This window comes from Glycine max, chromosome 15, assembly GCF_000004515.6.
Source record: "Glycine max cultivar Williams 82 chromosome 15, Glycine_max_v4.0, whole genome shotgun sequence".
NCBI classification, from domain to species: domain Eukaryota; kingdom Viridiplantae; phylum Streptophyta; class Magnoliopsida; order Fabales; family Fabaceae; genus Glycine; species Glycine max.
The window spans coordinates 2,486,705-2,508,423 of record NC_038251.2 but is presented as its reverse complement, the minus strand read 5'-3'; the positions used below and the strand labels follow the sequence as shown (position 1 = coordinate 2,508,423).

The 21,719-nt window shown below is 32.2% G+C and overlaps 2 protein-coding genes across 2 annotated transcripts; one reads left to right on the top strand and one right to left on the bottom strand.

Annotated features, from left to right (window-relative positions):
- Positions 1–5,219: 5,219 nt before the first annotated feature.
- Positions 5,220–7,322, bottom strand: LOC100798045 (uncharacterized). Its single transcript, NM_001253204.3, has 3 exons — positions 7,114–7,322; positions 6,874–6,954; positions 5,220–6,003 (listed from the first exon to the last, which is right to left on the bottom strand). Exon 3 carries the CDS (start codon positions 5,955–5,957, stop codon positions 5,544–5,546), a length of 414 nt encoding a protein of 137 aa, NP_001240133.1. The 5' UTR covers positions 5,958–6,003; positions 6,874–6,954; positions 7,114–7,322; the 3' UTR covers positions 5,220–5,543.
- A 6,836-nt stretch (positions 7,323–14,158) lies between these two features.
- On the top strand, positions 14,159–20,637 carry ARI3 (putative E3 ubiquitin-protein ligase ARI3). The gene is made up of 15 exons (NM_001282242.1): positions 14,159–14,451; positions 14,946–15,070; positions 15,160–15,265; positions 15,393–15,483; positions 15,682–15,854; positions 16,212–16,316; positions 16,407–16,495; positions 17,784–17,891; positions 18,071–18,161; positions 18,280–18,369; positions 18,511–18,558; positions 19,232–19,303; positions 19,534–19,633; positions 19,717–19,843; positions 20,132–20,637. The coding sequence occupies exons 1-15, from the start codon at positions 14,275–14,277 to the stop codon at positions 20,397–20,399; spliced, it is 1,770 nt and encodes a 589-aa protein (NP_001269171.1). The 5' UTR covers positions 14,159–14,274; the 3' UTR covers positions 20,400–20,637.
- The last annotated feature ends 1,082 nt before the right edge of the window (positions 20,638–21,719 follow it).

Sequence of the window (21,719 nt, the reverse complement as noted above, 5' to 3'; positions counted from 1 at the left end):
TTGTCCTCCAAGACAAAGGCAACATTACAAGTTTGTTATTACATTAGCTAAAATTTCATTTTTGATGATCTACAGTGTTTATACTCACCTTTATTATGATTCAGGTCAATCTCACCAAGGGATAGAAAGCATATGGATCGATCATATTGTAGATCACCTTATGCATCAAGAAGCCGCAACAGAAGTAGTAGGAGTTATAGCATAAGCAGGAGTTACAGTAAGAGCTTGAGCCAAAGTCCAGGCTACTCTAGGTGATTAACTTGGTAACCATGGTGGTGGATGCGCCGGAAAATGCTTTAGTTTTCATATATGTATTTTGTTAGAACAAAAACAAAAAGAAAAGAGAAGGAGCATGGATACTAAGTTGCATACAACATGGTCTAATGTTATGATAGCATTAATACTAATTATAAACAAAGTGACTGGTACACACTTCCGTTACACACTAATCAATTATAGTGCATGCTTGAGTCCAAATTAAATTATAGACAAAGTTACAAAATAATCATAAATTCACCTTTGATGTAGCATATATTCCTAAAGTTACAAAATAATCATAAATTCACGTTTGACATAGGGTAGTGGAAGACCAATATGCCAAACCAACAGTTGAACATCAGCCACTCATGAAGTATCATATGCCAAAATATTAAAATTAGATCATATTAGCAATCACACCCATGATATTGTATATTTATATTCATTTAAAAGTAACATTTATGCAAGTTTTGTGTCATGCTAATCATGGTTAGGTTGTCACGGTAAAATATAATATAATGCACATTACCTTGCTATGAAAATAAGGAATAAAAAATTGACACTCAACTGCTCACTATAGTTAAATAATATTTAAATAATTTATTTGTATTATTATAAAAAAGAATAATTTAAATTATATCAAATAGCTACAAGATGAAATGAGATTAATTACTTGAAACAGGTGTTTCATCAAATTATTCTCACAACTACTCTCCCTCTTTATGCTTTTGTCATTGGCTAACCAAATGGTAAAAAACATCTCCAAGACCTATGTCACATTGGTCAATTATCTTAATATTGGGAAAATATTATGATATTCATAGCCAACTCCTCGAAGTCTTTTTTTTTACCTGTAGGCAATGAACAATTAAGCATAACTTATTTAAGTTAAAATTTATTCATAAATTATGAAAAACATTGTTTAACTATAAAGTTGAGTTAGAAAAAAACTTCCTTGTAGATTGTAGTTGCAAGTTTGTATTAAGAGTATTCTCTTCTAAAAGAGGAAGGTGAGTCTTAAGTAACCATGATTATATAATGTCCTTGGAAGAGGCAAAGTTGGGTTGCTACATTTGGACCTATTATTAGAATTTATGAATCATTTGTCACGTTGGTCAATTATCTTAATATTGAGAAAAGATTGTGATATTTATAACCAACTCCTTGAACTCTTAAGGTGAAATAAAACTTCATGAAGCAACATATATAATAAGAAACTGTATACATTAACAAATATAGAGATAAATAAATTAACAAAAATACATAATGACTTTATTTGTTAAAATCAACGTATTTTAAGTTTCTGGATGATACACGCTTGAATGTTGATCTGATGCCTTTGAGTTATAGCTGTGACTCTTATGCTTATTTTTCTCCAAGACCATGTTGTCAACCAAGGACTAACAATATATTTTAAAATGTCTACATGTATCCCTAGAGTGAGGCAATGCGATTATTTAAACAAAGGAACATTCCAAAGACACACATTCATCAACCTTATTAATTATGCCTAACAAAAGTTCACATTCACTTAAAATTATATAAAACACTAATAGTTCAACTTTCACACGCACATATGTGTCTGCGCATTTGGTTTCTGGCTTATAAAATGTCAATATTAAAGAAGAGAACAAAAATCAAACACTTATGTCTATTAGATTTGAATTTAAATTCCAATGACTAATTTAAATTTCAATTTCAATTTAATACAAAAAACAATTTGCATATGAAGAAATATAAATTGCTTACATACCATCATTTGGATGCACCTCTTTGCTAATCTCTTTCTTCTTTCCAAGTTATATTATGCTTTTGCAGTGTCTACCCTCTTTTCATATTTTTGCATCTATCTTTTGAATATTTTTTAGCAAAATTATTTTTTACAACAGGAAAATCTACACATAAAAAAAAAAATATATCACAAAAGTGAAAATAAAAATTAACAAAACTGAGTATCAAAAGTTTTGCCTGTGTGTAGGACCAAAACTTTGAAGTATGTGATTGTGGAGTAACTCTCACTATACAATGCAGTATGTGATTCGGTCTTTCACGTGAAGATGCTTGCACATCCTCAAATTCGTTCGATCGAGTTTTTGTGAAGTGTCGCGCGATTCGGAGGGTCTGATCGAGGTTTCATGGAGTGTCTGCGATTGGGAGAGTGTCCTACGATTCGATCTTTCATGTGAAAATGTTTGCATATCTCCAAATTCGTTTGACCGAGTTTTCATCGAGTGTCGCGCGATTCATAGGGTCTGACCGAGGTTTCATGGAGTGTCGTGCGATTTGGGATTTGATGCGAAGAGGCTCGCACAACCCCAAATTTGTCTGATTGAGGTTATCGTCGGTTGCCATACGTGATTGGAGGTCATGCGATTCGGTCTTTGATGTGAATATGGTTCACAAAATATTGCTGCTATAGCATCATCATCATAATCGTGAACGTAGTATCTCTAATATTGACGAAAATCTGAAGAAAGCAAAATGTGAATGAATGAAGCAGTTGAATTTCAGAAGGTTCTTCTGCGCCGAAGATCTTGGAGAAGACGAAGTTGTATGTGAAAAACCTTGAGATAAAAAGTAGATAAGTTGAAGACTGGAGCATTTGGAGGTGAGTATCACTCAATTGAAATGTATTGTATAGGATTTTGGAAGATTGTGAGTATCACTCAATAGAAGAATGTTCTTCTTCTTCCATATCATCATTTTCGCTGATGTGACAACGTAATATGGAATAACTCAACTTTTATATATTATAAATAGATGTGTAACATGTCACATTTTCAAAAGTTCAAAACAGTACACACTTTTCCAATATGATTCCCTTCCTTTTTTATTTGGTTTAGAGAATGAAAATAAATAAAAATAAAAGCAAAAAAATTTCAAATTAAAGTAAAATATAAAAGGTATAAGTCACGCAAAAAAGTATCAAATTTTTCTTCAATATTACTTCTCTCTTTTTTATCAAACACATCATAATGTTTGATTTCAATCCATTCATTCAGGTTATTTAACATCAAACTAAACCATTTCAAATTACTAAATTGATAATTAAAAAAATGAGAAGTGTATTTAAGAAATGAAAGAAGTATAAATAGTAAAAGTCATTTTTTCTCTCTTTTCTTCTCATCTGATTAGAACCGGTAAAATTTATAAAACTTGTGCCTTTTCTTCTATCTTCCATCATTATTTTTTTCCTTTGAATCAAACAAACGCCAAATTAACTAAATTTATTTTTCTTTGTTAACTTTACAAAAATTAAGACTAAATAATAAATTCAAGTAAGACAATCTTAAAAGGCAATCATGCCTTACAATAATAAGTAATTTTATAGTACTCTCTTCCTCCAACCCAAAATAGGTGTCATTTGTCTCAAAATAAATGTCACATTTGATTTCTCAATGTAATATGAATTGCTATTTCTCATACCCCTAATAAATATCACTTTAGTTTTTGAATTTAATATTTAATAGTATTCACTTTCGTCTAATAGGATTAGTTTTGTAAATTATTATTCTTTTTCATTTGTTTATTAGCTTTTATTTTCATTTGCTAACTAGCGGCTCTTTTTTATAAGGTCATTGGGCATTTATATTCGTTGGGCCAAAAAAGGATAAGATGACGTGGTTGCCAAAAGCACGGGTCCAATCCAATACAAAAGATGATAAGTTTGCCCAAGAGTCTTGACCGATGTATGTTTTTTCTTTCAAGAAAATGAAAGAATGTTTGCTCTCTATTTTTAAAATAAGGAATCCAGATAATTTATTTAGTACTGTAGTTTGATGGAGCGAGGCATGTCACCAAAATATCTATGGAAACGTGACCTACACCCCAATTATTGGAGGAGCGGGAATCTCGTAATCATTTCTAATTTGAAATAAAATTGTGCCAAGAACCGTCTTATTTCCAACATTATGTTGACAACTCCAGCTTAAAGAGTGCAAATAAACTTTAGTTGCACATCTAACTCTTAGACTCTATTTGGTTTAAAGGATGAAAATGAAAGAGAAAAAGGGAAAGAGTAGTGAGGAAAGTAAGTTATCATCAGACATTTTGTTTGCTTAAAAGTAAAGATGAGAAATCCAAATAAAGGGAGATAATCATTTTCTTATTTGGTTTATAAGGAGAAGAAAGAGAATTTAAAAATTAATTACTTACATATCCTTATAATTTTGAATTTCAAAACTCAAATAAGAATATTTTACATAACACACTTAAAATGTTTCGAAGAGAAAATAGGATATGCATTGTGTAAATTGTTTTTTATATACCATAATTCAATTATACATTAAAATGCATGGTAAGTTTGTTGAGTTGGATAATAATGAATTTAAAAGTCATACTAAACACAATTTCTAATTGATTGATGGTGTAAAAACTTTTACAAAGTATACCTATTTATTAAACTCATGTTTAAATCCCCTTCCTTCCCTTCAAATCTTTCAATATTGGGAGAGGGGATTGGATGAGAGATTTTGCTTTTCTTCATTCTCCTAAAACTTGAATCAAACAGAAAAACTTTATAAAATTCCCTCCCTTCCAACCAAACAAAATATTATAGAACTACCATACGTGTAAAACAAACATTTGCAGAAGATTAATCGTTCTTAAAGAAATGAGTAGATATTTCTAAGGTTCACCAGTTATTTAAACTGCAAATAGCCTGTTAAACATACATATAGAGTGCTAAATCCTTCTAACAAGAGTCATTCAAGGTCCATTTGCTTCTCATTCTTACAAAATGACTTCAAATTCAGAGGCTGGGGGGGGGGGGGGGGGGGGGGGGGGGCACAACAGGTACTGTGAATGATAACTCAAAACTCAAAACCGGTTTTTAGACATGTGAGAATAATACAGAAAATAAGGTAAAGACTTGAGTAGTTCTCTGCAATTCACAGTCACCAAACTTATAGTTAGAAGCAAAGGCATCATTTCATTTAGTGGACCTTGGGATGCTATGATGATGAAAGGAGGGGAGGATAAAAATTAGATTGAAAGTCAAAGTAAACAAGATTTAAATTCGAAGTGTTATAGCATTATAAGACAACAGCCAGCATTGTAAACTCTCAAATTCATGATTGAAATAAAGAAAAAGGAATTAATGATAGGGTATCACCAAATGGAACCCCTCAAATCAGACTCACCGAGGAAAAAGGAAACTAAAAGTGAGAACAAAGAAACAAAACAAGTAAATAAAATAAATGATACTACACCGCACTTCCTATCTTCTCATGATTTTAACTGATAATATGAAAAGGAAGAAAGCTAATGCACAACTTTTATGATCCTTACTTGCACTGAACACCTGCTTCAGCAGCTCGACGGGGCGTGCTTTTGCGCCTGCTTCCATTATGCCTAAAACCATTGGTCTTTGTCAACTCATCAGTGGTGTTTGATCCATTGCCAATGCCATTTTCTTCCTCAACTGAGTCTAATTTCTCTTTTACCTGTGAGTTTCGCTTTCTTTTCCTTCCATTTTCTGTTGCAGTGGGACTTTTCATCTCTTTGTTAGAGACTCCATTCTTAACATTGTCACTGTCATCTTCTATTTTCTCTACCTCTTCTTCATCAAAGTCATCCTTTAGTGGTTTTTGTGGCCTCCCTCTTCTCTTTTGCGTGGGAACTTTTTCATCCTCACCACTTGCAGGATCCTCAAAATTGGTAACAGTTAGTTTTTTACCCTTTCCTCTACCTCTACCCATGGTTTTAAAATCCTTGGAAAAGATGTGATCATGCAAACAAGGATATCTGCAAAAAAAAAAGGGCACAATGGTACATACTATAATGTTCAATAGAGATACAATAGGATTCTTAATCAGCTTAAATATAGTCAGGTTGGAGTAGCTTCATTAACAGAGATAGACGTAAAGCCATTTATCCAATAAACATATGCATAAAGAGGTAAAGTCATGACTAAAAAAGGCTTGCACAAACTCAAGCTTAAAAGCCTCCTCTAGAGCATTAAAAAATGGAAATCTGATCTGAAATAATATCGTAGCTATGGATTGTTACGGGTTACAGGGCAAAACAAACCATAAGAAGAAATACAGTATCACATTTTATTTTATCTAGAAAGAAAAAGACTTTTCCTGTCCAATTGTTCTTGCACTTGCATACTTCTACTCACCTAGAGCAAACCAGAAAACTGTATTTCCAGGGTTTGATTTTTCAGAGAGACAATCCAAAATTCCAAATACAAAATACTCTATTTTTTAGCACTGTAGAGTATAGAACAAAACTTCAGATTGGTCTTTAAAAAGCTGAAAGCTAGGTAAAAGAGATGCATCTTCCCAAAAACTAATACAAAAAAAGAAAAAATAGATTAGGGCATATAAGAGCACAACAAGAGAAAATGGCAATTCAATGAAATTGTAAATCAATAGAGAAATAATGAACAAAATAAGCTTCTAATCTAAACATAAAGAATATCCAGAAGATTCATAATAAGCCATGAAAGCAATAAGCTAGTAAATGGAGAGAAATGATAACAATCGAAATCCATAAATCGAAAAGCACTAAGAACAAAACCGGGCAAAAGAAACACATATTCCAATCCAAATTCAGCTCAAATAAGAAGAACAGAAAATAGAAAGAAATAAAAAATATATAAATACTAACCAGAAATGAGGATAAAAGGATTGGCATATCCAGCATGAGACTCAAGGAATGGAATCTGCTAAAGCCCTCAAAAGAAGAACTCTAGAATAAGCAACAACCAGAGAGTTGTAATTATTTATTGGGAAGCAAGTAGATTCGAATAGTTAAAAGCTCAAAAACGCAATAGATTTAAAAGGGTAGAAGAAAAATAAAACAAAAAACACTATGATCTGAAGAAGAAAAAGAAGAAATAAACAATACCCAGATGATGAAACATTGATGAGATTGAGTAAATTAAGGATGGGGCTTAGAGGGAGTTTAAGCTTCAAACAAAGAGTGTGGCTTGTGAGAAACAATGGGCCAAATGAAACAGAGGCGAAGTAGGGATAGAAAGAAAGAAAGAGAAGCGTTGCGTTGTTTTGTTAATAGATATTTGTCTATTGGTTCCTGAGTCTGTGACTCTGTACACTGAGGGGTATTATTCTATTTATGCTTATATCCGTGTCAGTGAAAAGCGTGAACACAATTAAATCCCCACCAACATGTTATATGGGAGATAGTTTAAATAATTTTGTCCCTTGAATATAAGATAATAGATTTAATTTTTATTTCTTGCATATGAAAAAAAATATTTATTGAAAAAGATTAATTTCTTAAAAAAAATAAAATTCCCAGGACCACTTTGGTAATTTGAAACCAAAGTGCTTGTGTAGATAAAAAAAAAACAGCTACATAATTTAACCGATAGTGCTTGTGTTCCGTGTGTTGTGCACTTGTTGTTGGGGTCTATCTATGTCACTAAGTTGAGTCATGAGTGCATGTCGAACTCCGAAATGCAGATTGCATGGAATCGTATCTGTTCAACAAGGATAACTGAAACCTAGGTAATTGGAAAATGGGACATTCTCTAAAATTAGCTAGTAGTACTGTGTGACGCAAGCCATTGCCATTAGGGACATAGATTATTGCATTACATCATCGATAGAATGTGATGTAAGTGGAGTTGAGTTGAGACTGTTTTATGCGACTTGTTTACTCTTATCCTAATAGAAAAATATCATGAGAATTTGTAAAGCGTATTTGGATTTTGGAATTAGATTTGTGGTCTCTATTCAATTTTGCAGGAAAAAAATTGATGTTTTTTAAATATTTAACAAGTGACTAAATTGACATTACTTTATTGATAAATATAGAAATCTTTACAAAAATTAAATTATTAATACACTCAGATTACGTGTGTGTATGTGTGATTATTTGCAGATTTAAATTGTATATTTGTATGGGTGCAGAAAAATTTAAGAATGAGAAGAGAGACTACAAATGAGATGAAAATGCAAATTTGATTTTTTTTTCAACTCAGACATTAGCTGGAGTTTTGGCCGATGAAAATTAATTATTACCCAAACCAAGATGAGGATTGTAGGACACGCAGACGTCAATTATAATTATTTTTTCATTCACTAAAAATTTCTTAATTTTTAACTCTTTTCTTTAGAAGAAGAGACTTTCTTCTTCTTCCTTGGTAGAACTCTCATTTTTCTAATCCCCCCCCCCCCCCCCCCCCCCGGCAATAAAGCTTAAAAAAATTCCAACTGCACATTCTCGTTGAATAAAATAAAATACATTTTATTAGAATATATTTGATATCTTACAAGATATGAAATCTGATAATAATAGGTTAAATAATAATAAATCATAAGTAAATCTTATACACGATTTTTCCTAACTTTGTACTAAGTTTTTTTGTGTGTGTGGTTTAATACAAAAAAAAAAGGCTAGTTCAGCATCAGTTATTTCTCTGTACGGCTGTACCGAAAAAAAAAACAGTTATTTTTAGGTTAAATGGACTGATCAAAAGACAAGTTCCCCATTGTTTTGGGACCAATAAATCGGCCCATTTGTTATTAACTATGACCGTAATTCAGTTACGATTTAAATAATCAAAATATGGTATTTTTATGAGTTCAATAATAATAAATAAGTTTTGAAAGCATTACTTTATCTTTTAATTATCGGTTAATCAAATGATACGCTATAGATTATAGAAGAAACCTTGTTCCAATGTTCCTCATTGTTCTGTTAGACTCCTAAAATACTCTAGAAAAAGTTCAGCGTGGAGATTGACTGACTTTGTTGGGTAAGAAAAGAGAATAAAAGTTGTAGAAAAAACATTCTAAAGTGAAAATGTGAGGGTTGAAATGTAAAAAAAAAATTGTATTTGATTATTTGATCATGAAAAATGTTATAAACATATTTTTTAATATATTATTTTTTATTATTAACTTAAATTTATTGAAAATCATAAAATTATGAGTTTTATTCCTTATTTAATTAATCCCACTTATAACTTTACAGTTTTTAATAAATTTTAAATAATAAGAAAGAATATGTTGCTAACACTTTTTTTTAATCATTGAGTTTCTTACAATTTGTTGTGTAATAAGCATATATAAGCATAAACTGTCCATCAATTCTAAGAGTGTTAAAATAGGCTAAGTTTTAATGGATTGATTCGATTAACTTGGTGTATGAGTTTTTTTTATTAGCGTAAGAGTTGTGTTTGGTCGTAGAAGTTCAAGCTCGAATTTATTTTGATCCAACTTAACTAGTCCAATCCAAAATTTTACTATCAAATGCTTATATATATATATATATTCTGATAATCAAAAGTTTCAAACATTTAGCCAATAATTTTTTTTCCTTCTATCTCTCTTTTCTTATCAGACTATATCACTGATCAAATGAATAACTTATCTTTCATGTTTTTCTTCCTCTCTCAAGATGTATATAATTCAAGGATTGTTTAAGAAATTTTTTTCTTTATTATCTCGTGTCTAGTTGCGCTGTGATGGCCTAATGGGATAGGTCATCCCATTGACTCAGTTTACATTTTCATAATCAGTAAAATCATTATATATATATATATATATATATATATATATATATTACTAATGTCAATTTTAAGATTAATATTTTATGTGCATTGACTTAAAAAAATCATGTACTTGTATGTTGTTATAATAAACGCACTTATTGTATTTCCACTATTGCATGTTATCTTTTGTGATTTTATAGTACGAATGATAACCAATTATATTTGATACTATTTCTAAAACAGTAAGATAATATAAAATACAATATATATATATATATATATATATATATATATATATATATATATTACTTGTATATTTTTATATTTGTTTATAGTGATTAAAAATATTTTAATTATTAACTCAGAGTAATTAAAAAAAATGAAACAATAAGCAATACATTTATTTTATTAACCCAGGAATGTATTTGGATAAACTCAACAATAAGTACTTGTAGGAGGGGAAAATGAAAAAAAAACACATTTATTTTGACGCGTTTTATAATAAATAGATCACCATTAAAATTAACAAACCGTAAATTAATATGTTTACTCATTGTGATTGAGTAATGTTGTAATTTTGTAGTAATTTGTCAAAAAGCAACAAAGGCAAAACAGTTGTCTCAGAGTCAGAGAACCTCGTTTTTGCAATTGTCAAATTTTCAAATGAATAGTACACCTTTACTACTTTATTCAGTAGTGGCAAATTTTCAACCACATGCCCAACAGGCCAACACCCCCCAAAACTTACAGCCATTCCTTTGGGTTAGTTAATGTATGGAGTGTGGTCACAATACGAATATCCCTCATGGCATTATTTATTTTTAGTATACCACAAAATAATTTATTATTCTTTTTATCAATGTAAAACATATAAAAGACAAGAAACTAAACAAATCTAGCAAAGAAATTAAAGTGCTCAAGTCATCAAGAAAGATGAGATATATGTAGGACACTTATTCCACATGACTAAGTCATAATCTGCAATGCCATTACCCTCGCGATAGGTATGATTAAAAGAGATATTCCACTGCGACCACTTGAGTGATGAGGAAGATGACTTGAAACAATAGACAACATACTATTGATTTGGGATAACACCAACCATTCCAGCCAACTCTCATTGTTCAAAATCGTTGTATTTCTTTCCCTCCCAATGAACCACCACGTGATGGAGAATAACACGTGCCACTTGAACCAGTAGCATGATTTCGTAGTCAATTTCTACTATCTACATTATGTTTTGATAAATTTCTCGATAAGTATTTATGTGATAAGAAAATAAGGAGATAAATGCAATAAACTTATAACAAAATTAACTTGTACATAAGAACACAAATTAATTTGTACAAATAAACTTCTCATTTAACTTATCTAATTAATAACTACCTAAACTAATTTGTAATTCTTGTTTCTTATTTGATAAAACACTGTTGATCGTATAGTTTTAATCATTTTTAATTAATAATAAAGTTTATGTAAAATTATCTGTTGTGAGTCTAAGTCTGATTTTTCCGTTCTAAATCTTCATTTAATGCATGGGAGCTTTGACGCATTACTTATTTTGATGTGTTAATTTTTGTAGAGGAGAGACGAAGAAAAGTATCATAATTCTTTCTTTTCTAAAAAGTGTTGATACTCTTCAGAAGGCATGTACTCCTTTTTCAGCCTTTTTTTCACTTTAGTCTTCTCTTAACAATGAACTTCAAAATGTAGTTTTACTTTTGATCAAAAATTGTACTTATATTTCAAAAGTTATTGCTTTTTATTGAATATTTCAAATTCAAATGTTGAAGTATATTAAAAAATTGAAGGGATATTAGACGTAAACATAAATATAAAAGCAGTTAAACCTTGGCATTCGAAAAGAGCTTGTTATGTGATTGCTTTGGATGAAAAACTTCAGTGAATGTAAAATGTATAGTGTAAATTTTTCATCACTTTGCATGCATGTTCAGTTACATAACGCTTTGGACGTTAGTTATTATGAAAATATTGATGCGTTTGATACAAGTTCATTTAAAATATTTTTTTGCTGAGTTCAAAGCAATTATACCTTTATAGGCGTTGGACTCATAATATTTCATGCAATTATACATAATATTTCATGCATAATTAACTATCAATCATATAAATTAATTGACATGTGATTATTTCTGTTTAATAAGAGGTATTAAAAATGAGTTTTGAGTATATAATTATCTTAAATACTTACAAGTAAAATTTTGTTATCTATGATAATCATTTTGGACTCAAGTAGGATTATCTCTAATAAAAAATATATTTAAAATTTTGAAACAATAAACATTTTTATTTGAAAATTTCATAAAAAAAAAGAATGTTATGATGAGAGAGAGGAAGATAAGGAATTCAAGCACTCAAGTCAAACTTCATTTTCAAAATTAAAAATTGAAATAGTCAGGTAGAAAAGTGTTCTTTAAGTAGAATAAAAAGAAATGCATGTGAAGCAAGTGCAGGTAAAAACCATCAACAATTAAAATAAGAGAGGAAAAATGGAAGGAACAAAGACTTGACACGTGACTCAGCCAAATTATTCTTTTACTACGTGTTAAGAATTCATACATTTACATTTCCGATTATAATTGTGTCTGATCTCTCTGACATGTTCAGAAACTACTAATTGAAATTTTGAAATGCAATTGTTACCTTATGGACTCCAGACATTATCAGAAAACATAGTGTTCACACTTCACACACATCAGCGCGGAAAATCAGAAGCTACATCACATCCATACTTGAAAAATCAGCTCGCAGAATGTATTTTTTTTATTAAATGTTTACATATTTTATATTATGATGAAAAATTGATTGAGACCAAAATTAAATTTAAATTGAAGCAATTTAGATAATTTTTGTGTCGAATAAAAATTATTTATACCAAGTTTTATTTTTAACTCATTTAGAATAAAAACATTTAAATATATATCATTTCATCTCAAAATCAATCTTGCATATGCTCCCTCAAATACACAGTCCATCTCAAAATTAACTTTGCATATGCTCCCTCAAATACACGCTAAGTGCATGTTTGATATTATGATGAAAAATACTTTTAAGATAAAAGTAATTTTGCTAAAAGATTAAGATCCTTATTTTTATTTTCATTTTATTTTTATATTAAAATATATACGTAATATTTCTAACTTCAATCCAAACATACATAAAGTACAAAAGTTTTTACAGTTCCATTCTTTTTTGGTTAAAGATAATTATGATTTGATAAGAGTTCTAGTAAACTAGAACAATCTTAATTTTGATGAATAGTATGTTTATAATTCCCTTCTTGGACACATGCACCACCCTGACAGATAGTAGTATCATTTTGTCCTAATCTTTCCAATTTCATATGCTCAAATCAACCAAAAGCACCCACAGATAAAAACCATTTTATCAAAACATAAGGATCGCAGAATATTTGTCCAGGACAAAGACACCTGTAAGCCTTCCATAATACAAAGCAACATCAACTTGAGCCTTTCAGGTTTCATTCTCGCTTCCTGGCATACAGTTATGACAAATGGACACATGTCTATATGCTTTCAAAATAGTGGAAAATATCAACCTATGCCTACAGCATTTGTTTTGATTCTCGCAGTTGCATCTTCAACATCAAGATTTAAATTAATTCGGAAACCAAAAACCATTTGATTCGATCTAAAAGTTTCAATCGGTTTTTAATACTTGGTAACTTTTATTTGATGATCCCTTTCTACCCAGCTTGAATACAAGTTTTGTATGTCACGATACAACATGACCATTGATTCTCTTTTGTTTTTGTAGTCGCCGCGGAATCAAATGTATAATCAATCTGGTTCTTATGCAAGCATTTTTGTTTTTGTCATTATAATTTGGTTTTGACTAGTATATTCTTTTTCTTTCTACCGATTATTGTTTACATTTTCTCGGCGAACAAGTAAAGAAAAGGAAAAGAAAGAGAAAGAGATTGGATACATAAAAGAAAGGCATTCCTAAAATCTTTTATTTTTAAATACATATTTAACTCAAAAAATGGATCACTTATCTTTTATTTTACATTTAATCTCTCTCTCTCTCTCTAAGTGAATGTGTAATCTATCACTACCATTTTTTCATCAAAATAATCTATCACTACTCTTTATGAAATTCAATCTCTATGTCCATTTCATTGTCAATTTGCTGTTTAGTTATAATCTCAACAACTTTTAAGGCAACTTCCAATTTAGCTCATTAAACCCTTCTCCTTCCCTGTTACTGCCTATTAATTCGTCTCCCACCTGCCACAATCACAATCTCACTCGATATTATATAAATAAAAAAGAAATATTTATTTAATATTTTATCATCATAAATATTATTGTTCCAATTTCCAACCCTCTGGTTAGTTAGGGGGAGAAAGGATCGAAGAAAGAAGCATCATAAAGCAATACACTTTTTTCCCCTCATTCTACCTTCCTTCACCTTCTTCTTCGTTGCGGTGGTGCCCTAGATTTTCTCTATCCCTTTGATCGTTCCTGAATTACCAGCCCCCGGCCCTCGCTCTAGGGTTTCCCATGGATTCCGAGGACGATATGCACGACGCCAACGATGTGGAGTCCCTCGACGACGATTTCTACAGTGGCGAGACCGAGGACCCTCCCATGGATTACTACAGTGACTACGACGACAACGCCGACGATTACTTCGACGACGCCGACGATTCTGACCGGATTGAGTCTCGCCGCCCCGAGGTAGGTCTTCTCCACTCACTTTTTCCTTCTTCTTCTCTGCTCTCATCATCGCTTTCTCAATCGAATTTCATTTTTTTTTGTATTGTTGAGCTGTGAGTGTTCTTGTTGCCTGTTTTCACGAACTGTGAAGAATTGGGTATTTGGACTCTTGCGGTGGAGGATTTTGCTGCACTCCAAAGAGATAAAAATGGATACTGTTGAAGCTTTATGATACGTGATTGATTCTTAATAATCTTTTGGAACTATACTAGTGTGTGGTTGGTAGGGCAGTAATATGTGCTTAATTGATCCTGATAAGCATGATGATAATAGATTAATATTTGATAGTAATAATCATTTGTTGGATACACTCTCAGTTTTCTTATGTATATGACCATATGAGTGCTGTAATTTCTCGTTCAAGACATACGGTGTTACCGTGTTACGTCTGTGTCTGTTTGTTTCTGCAATCATATTATCCCTCTCTGATTGACGGATCCCTGTTTGGATTTCAGCAAAACTTTACCATATTGAGGGAACTGGATATCCGGCAAAGGCAGGAAGACGACATAGCTAGAGTAGCGGCAGTTCTTTCCATACCTCGGGTTTCTGCGAGCATCCTACTTCGTCACTACAACTGGTAAATTTGCTATCTCTCGCCCTTGTATTGGTTTATTTGTCATTGCAGTTTTGTGTGATATACTGAAGGAGAGTGAATTGGTAATGCAGGAGTGTTAGTAAGGTGCATGATGCTTGGTTTGCTGATGAAGATCAAGTCCGAAAAACAGTTGGTTTGTTGGAGAAGCCAGTTTTCCAGAATTCTAATACTAGAGAGGTGAGACTTGTTGTTTGGGCTTTAAAATAGGTCTACTAATGTTGAATTTTCTTGTCTTGTGCTGCTTGGGCTTCATTTAATCTTCACTAATTGAATTATCTCACATTTTTCCCTCTCTTGTGGTCAGCTTACTTGTGGCATCTGTTTTGAAATGTATCCTCGTGCACGGGTTGAATCTACTGCTTGTGGCCACCCTTACTGCTATTCATGCTGGGCAGGTATCACTTGTGTGCCATCCTTCTGTTCTTTGTTGGCTACAGATGCTATCTGGAATTGTTAATAAATCATGCCTTGCTCTTTTGCTTTTTCTTTTCTTTTATTTGGTTATAGTGCCAATACTTGTATCATTTAATATTATTTCCTCATTTTTTTTCATTTTGTTAAATCATGTTCTTATATCCTTTTTGACATGCTAGGATATTTTAGCACATCAATTAATGATGGTCCGGGATGTTTGGTGCTGAGATGTCCTGATCCCTCTTGTGGTGCTGCTGTTGGTCAAGATATGATTAATCTTTTAGCATCTGATGAAGATAAACAGAAGTATGACCGTTATCTTCTCAGATCTTATATTGAAGACAACAAGAAGGTATGTGGTAGATATTGAATTTGGACACCGGTAATGATAGTAAGTATATATATATATATATATATATATATATATATCTGCCAATTGCAATCTTGTATTTGATTTGTTGACATTTTTTTCCAATTTATTCATTCACATGTTGATTTGAGTATTAGCCACAATATTATCACCTTGCTACATATGGCTACGAATTCCTAAAATTTTGTGATTAATATAGTCCATTAGTTCACACACATGTTACCCTACCTTTATGGCTATAGATGGAGTTCTATACTTTCTATTTTTGACATCTTTCTCTATTTCAATTTCTTACTGCCATAATTGTCTTTTTTCTTCTGCTCTCTCTGTTCTGTGTAGACCAAGTGGTGTCCTGCTCCAGGTTGTGAATATGCAGTTACTTTTGATGCTGGCAGTGGAAATTATGATGTATCTTGCCTCTGTTCATATAGCTTTTGCTGGAACGTAAGTTATATATGGATTGTTTCTGATTTTTATAGCATTGCATTTTAGAATATTCATATTCCGTTAACTATTGTGTTTTTGGATCTACAGTGCACAGAGGAGGCTCACCGTCCAGTGGACTGTGGCACTGTGTCAAAGTGGATTTTGAAAAATAGTGCAGAATCTGAAAACATGAACTGGTACAAAATATATTTTGACATCTGTACATATTATTCTCATGCCTATATTCCTTTGGGACATTTTACTTTGTGTCTGCTGTGATGTACTGATTGTCCCTTTTTTAGTTTCCATAAGAAATTATAATATTTGTTGCCTAATTTATGTCAAGATCAATGAGTTTGCTGACTAATTTTGAATGGCTCTAGCTCTGTCAATGCCTTCTTATGGTCTATATCTGTATTCATACTTGTGTGTGTATATAACTTAATTACACAACATTAAAATGTTACACAAAACATTAAAATATTACACAACACTAAAGACAAGCAAAATGTTCAAATATAAAAATACTCCTGGTGTTTAATTATATTTAAACATATTTATTCTTGTTATGAAATTAAACACATAATCGTGGGTCCAATTGTATGACACATGAATTGAGGGGGGTGGGTGGGTCTCGAGAAATGTTTTTTCGTGCGTCCAATTGTACCACACGACATGAATTCTTGTTCTCAAGTATTACTTAATTTTTATTTCGCGTGTCACTGCTTCGGTAGAGACTAGAGATGGAGATCAGAAGCCAACAGCTGACGAGGGAGGCAATCTAACAATGAGAGTGAGAAAAAGTAATCGTTGGGGATGGACGCAAGGTGCAGCACAGAGGATCTGGTTTCAAACTTTCAGTGATCCATTTTGAATGAGAAAACTACCATTTTCTCTGGTGTTTGATCAGTTCTTTGATGCTTCAGTTTAGTGGTCTTACAGTCTTATAGGGCAGGCTACCAGGCTGGTTACTGGTTGAACTGGCCAGTCCAATTCGTTTTTTAAAACACTACTACTATTGATACATCTTAAGAGTGTCTTAGACTATTGCATAGTATCTTAGGTGATCTCTTAAGATTGACTTTCATATTTTCTACTGTTTCATAGTTTATTTCCTTAGTTGATTTGATTAATTAGGTTTAAGAGTATGAATTGGGACCAGTGTTTTTTTATTTTTTTATTTCAGTTAACATCTTTTACATCAAATCAAAGTAAATTTTTGCTTTCTAATTTTTCTTTTCTACCTTCTCTACGTAAATCCTCATAATTTCTATGATGACTTATGATTTTGTCTTGTGAGATTGATATTGAACATTTTGTTTATGATGTACAGCTATATATCAATTGTGTAACATATTTCAAGCTATTCTTCATTGTTTCTCTGAATCTTGTGATTTAATATCCATCAATACAATGCTACTGTGTTATTTTTTAGACTCTTAAGTCCTGAGGCCCTGAGCTAACAGTTAATTTAATGACTTTCAGGATACTTGCTAACTCAAAGCCATGTCCCAAGTGCAAGCGACCAATTGAAAAAAACCAAGGGTGCATGCATATGACATGTACTCCTCCTTGTAAATTTGAGTTTTGCTGGTATGTTTTTTTTTCCATGATTATTTTGCTTGCTTCCACTGTTTTTCTTCTTCCTTTCATTGGGATGAATGATACGTTTATATTTGCGTCTTTAACATGGCTAATGGGTCATATTATTTTCAAACAACTTGGGCTTGTGAGACGTTTTACTGAACTTTGATATATTTTTATCTACATAGGCTATGCCTTGGTGCATGGTCGGACCATGGTGAAAGGACTGGTGGATTTTATGCTTGCAATCGTTATGAAGCAGCTAAACAAGAGGGAGTGGTAAGGGACCTAGAAATACTCTACTTCATTGGTTTAAGTTTCATACCACCATTAGCCTACTGCTCCTGGCATATATTTTGATAATGATATCTTCTGAACTAAATCTTGTTGCATGCAGTATGATGAAACTGAAAGAAGAAGAGAAATGGCAAAGAATTCGTTGGAGAGATACACACATTATTATGAGCGGTGGGCCAGCAACCAATCTGTATGCACTACTCCATACTATTCCTATTCAGTATCATATATCTCTATTTTTTATCTACAATTTCCAAATTCACTGTTTAAATTTTAGTTTGCTAGAATTCCTTTGGTGTAGGGTATATGATTAATTTTCTCTATCTTGCAGTCGAGGCAAAAAGCTCTTGCAGATCTACACCAAATGCAAACTGTTCATGTATGTTATACATATATTTCTTTTTGTTTTCACCCATCTGCCCCCCTCCCTCTTCCCAATGTTTTTGTTTTAGCTTGTGTGATTTTAACAACTGAAGTGAACTGCACTGGGCAAATCTGATTTTTAATCATGTTTTGCAACATTCAGGAACAATGGAATGTGAAACTGCAAATATTAAATTTCTTGTTTTCCCTTGTAATGAATCAGAAAAATAAAAATATTAAAGCACTAGGCAAATCTGTTTTCTAAGCATGTTTTGCAACTTTCAGGAATCATGGAATGTGATGTTGCAAATTTTAATTTTCCTTGTACTAAATCAGGAAAGTAAAAATGTTAAATTATTCAATCTTTCATTGTAATAAAGAATTGAACCTTGGTATAATTTTTGGCTATATAATTAAACTTACTAAAAATAAATAGCCCAGGTCTTAGTCTTTTCAGCATTCCTCATAGTTGCAAATCTTATTTTTTTTCGTGAAAACTTTTTTGCTTCTTTCTTAGTCTTTTGATTATTTCACTCTCAAGTGTCTGTCACTATAGACACGCAAGCCAAAAAAAAAAATATACCTTCTGCTGGATTGCTTAGGCACTTTCTTGCTTATAAGTAGAGCTTAATATCTTTTTCTAGGAATTTTAAAATTGTCCAGTAATTGCCCCTTTTTTCCTTTGGCAGATTGAGAAGCTTAGTGACACACAGTGCCAGCCTGAATCACAGCTTAAGTTCATAACGGAGGCCTGGTTACAGGTAAATGAATATTTTATAGTTTTGGACTTGGTATAATAAATTGTAAATTTTGTATATTGTTTTATGAAGCTTTCACGTGTTTTTGGACTGTGAGTAGTCAGTTTTTTAATCCTGTTCCCTAGTGCACAAATGACGTCACTGTTAATTGAACTGTTTTCTGTAGGTGGTCATATGAATGTTTTGACTGTTGTAAAATGGAGGGCTTTCTAATTTCTATTTCATGTTGGCAGATAGTTGAATGCAGGAGGGTGCTGAAATGGACATATTCATATGGGTACTATTTACCTGAGCATGAACATGCTAAAAAACAGTTCTTTGAGTACTTACAAGGTTTTATTCATCAACTTGAATTTTAGTTTGAAATATCTTGCATTTGTGGCAGTTCCCCTACAAACGATTTTTTTCCCCTACAGGTGAGGCAGAATCTGGTTTGGAGAGACTTCATCAATGTGCTGAAAAGGAACTACAGCTATTCCTGAATGCTGATGGCCCATCTAAAGATTTCAATGACTTTCGAACCAAACTAGCTGGATTGACCAGGTAGATTTTCCAGTTTTTTTAAGTATTCCTCGGGCCCGTCTTTTTATTTATTTATGTTTTTCTTGTGTTGTGATTGACAAAAATATATTTTGTATATTACACATGCACCAATAAAATCCATTCTTAGTGTTTATATTCTGGGGATTTTCCCCCTTCCTCTCCCCCCCCCCCCCCCATTGTATATATCTCCCAAATGTCAGTTCTCTTAGTCTATTAATTTGGTTTCAGTATTATTGATCCTCTTCCCAAATTGTGTTGTTTGGTTTTCTAATCCTTTTGTTTTGGCAGTGTAACTAGAAACTACTTTGAGAATTTGGTGAGGGCATTAGAGAATGGTTTAGTTGATGTGGATAGTAATGGAGCTGCTTCCAGCAAAGCAACGAGCTCAAAAAATGCTGCAGGGAGCAGCAAGGGGAGAGGAGGAAGAGGAAAAGCGACTATTCGAACTATATCCAGCAGAATGACTGATGATAATCATTGGTCTTGTGAGCACTGTACCTATGCCAATGTTAAGTCTGCCACCACATGTCAAATGTGCAATCAACAGCGTCGATGAAACTTGGATCCTTAATTAGAAATCCATGTCTTCTGCCTAAGGCCAATGCACCAAAAGCTGAAATGGAGTCCTTACTCATAGTTATATCATATGCTGGCTCCTTTTTTAAGGCTACTTACTGTGAAAGGGGGCTAAGTCGCGTAAGGGTTATCCTCCTTGCACTCCTATTGAATACATCCCAATTTAATGTATATAATGTCTCATCTTTAAAATTTCCGTATGGGGTTTATGCAACAGGCTTCTGTAACTGAATATCTTATACAGCACATGCTGGAGATGAACACAAATGTGCTTGTTTGTGTCCTGATTTCTTCTAGTAAATCTCTATGCAGCTTCTTTAATTTACCTCGAGTCAGTTGTGTATAAGCTTGGGGTTGGTTGTTTTTTTTATAAAAAATGTCCGACAACGGTTAGATTCTTTTGACAAAAATGCCTTACTCTTTTATCTCTCAGATTTATAGCACCTGTGAACTTTGACTGGATTGAGAATTTGGCTAGGTCTTGTTGGACGTGTAACGTGTGACATTGAGCCTAGATTATAATAAATGGAAACCAAGTAGCTTCCTGTCAAATTCAAACTCGTTGATGAAAAACTATGGCCACATTAATTAAGACTGTTTACAAGGGCTTTTGATTTTTAGAAGCTGATAGTTGAAGTTGTTAAGAGAATCTAAGCTTGCTCAGATTCTGCAAATCCTGTGACAAAACAACAGCAAGAGGTGACGAAAGAAATAGTCAATAGTGAAGGATTCCGCTGATGGGAAGGAAGACAAAGTTGTTTGACTTGGAACTAGAAAGTTTTAGAGTTTAGAACGATCCATGTCTAGTAAATGGCCCAGAGGCTAGAATTATAATTACAAATATAAATATTAAAGACATTGATAAAATCAGGAGTCTTAAAAAATTATTTTATTTTAAATTAAAAAAACATTCTCTATTTTTCTTTCTTAGTTTTGACTTAGTCTATCCGTTTTATTTGGTCAATTTTTTTTTTTGTTCGAAGCATTTTTTCAACGTTATCCTCTCTTTCCTCTTAAAATCAGACATATTTTCTCCATCTTCTTTCTCCTCTTTTTTGTAGTTCTTACTTGTGATTGTTCTATCAAGGGTACTTTTGAAAATCTGTTGGAAAGGCTGTGAACGGACGTTCGCCAACAGATAACATTGGATTTGTCTTGTAACACGTGCTTCAACAAATTGAACGGGGAAACAAACATGCACCAAATTCTACTAATTGTACCTCTTGGTCGTTGTGCTTTGGGAATTATTACATTAGTAAAAATATACTGGCGTGAGGTGAATATGGTTTGTTTGATTCAC

Bases quoted from the DNA above. Each gene is read 5' to 3' on its own strand.
- ARI3 (NM_001282242.1), top strand. From the start codon at position 14,275: ATGGATTCCGAGGACGATATGCACGACGCCAACGATGTGGAGTCCCTC. The intron at 15,071-15,159 runs GTAAATTTGCTA...TTGGTAATGCAG, and splicing joins CTACTTCGTCACTACAACTG to GAGTGTTAGTAAGGTGCATG. The intron at 16,317-16,406 runs GTAAGTTATATA...TTGGATCTACAG, and splicing joins CATATAGCTTTTGCTGGAAC to TGCACAGAGGAGGCTCACCG.
- LOC100798045 (NM_001253204.3), bottom strand. From the start codon at position 5,957: ATGGGTAGAGGTAGAGGAAAGGGTAAAAAACTAACTGTTACCAATTTT.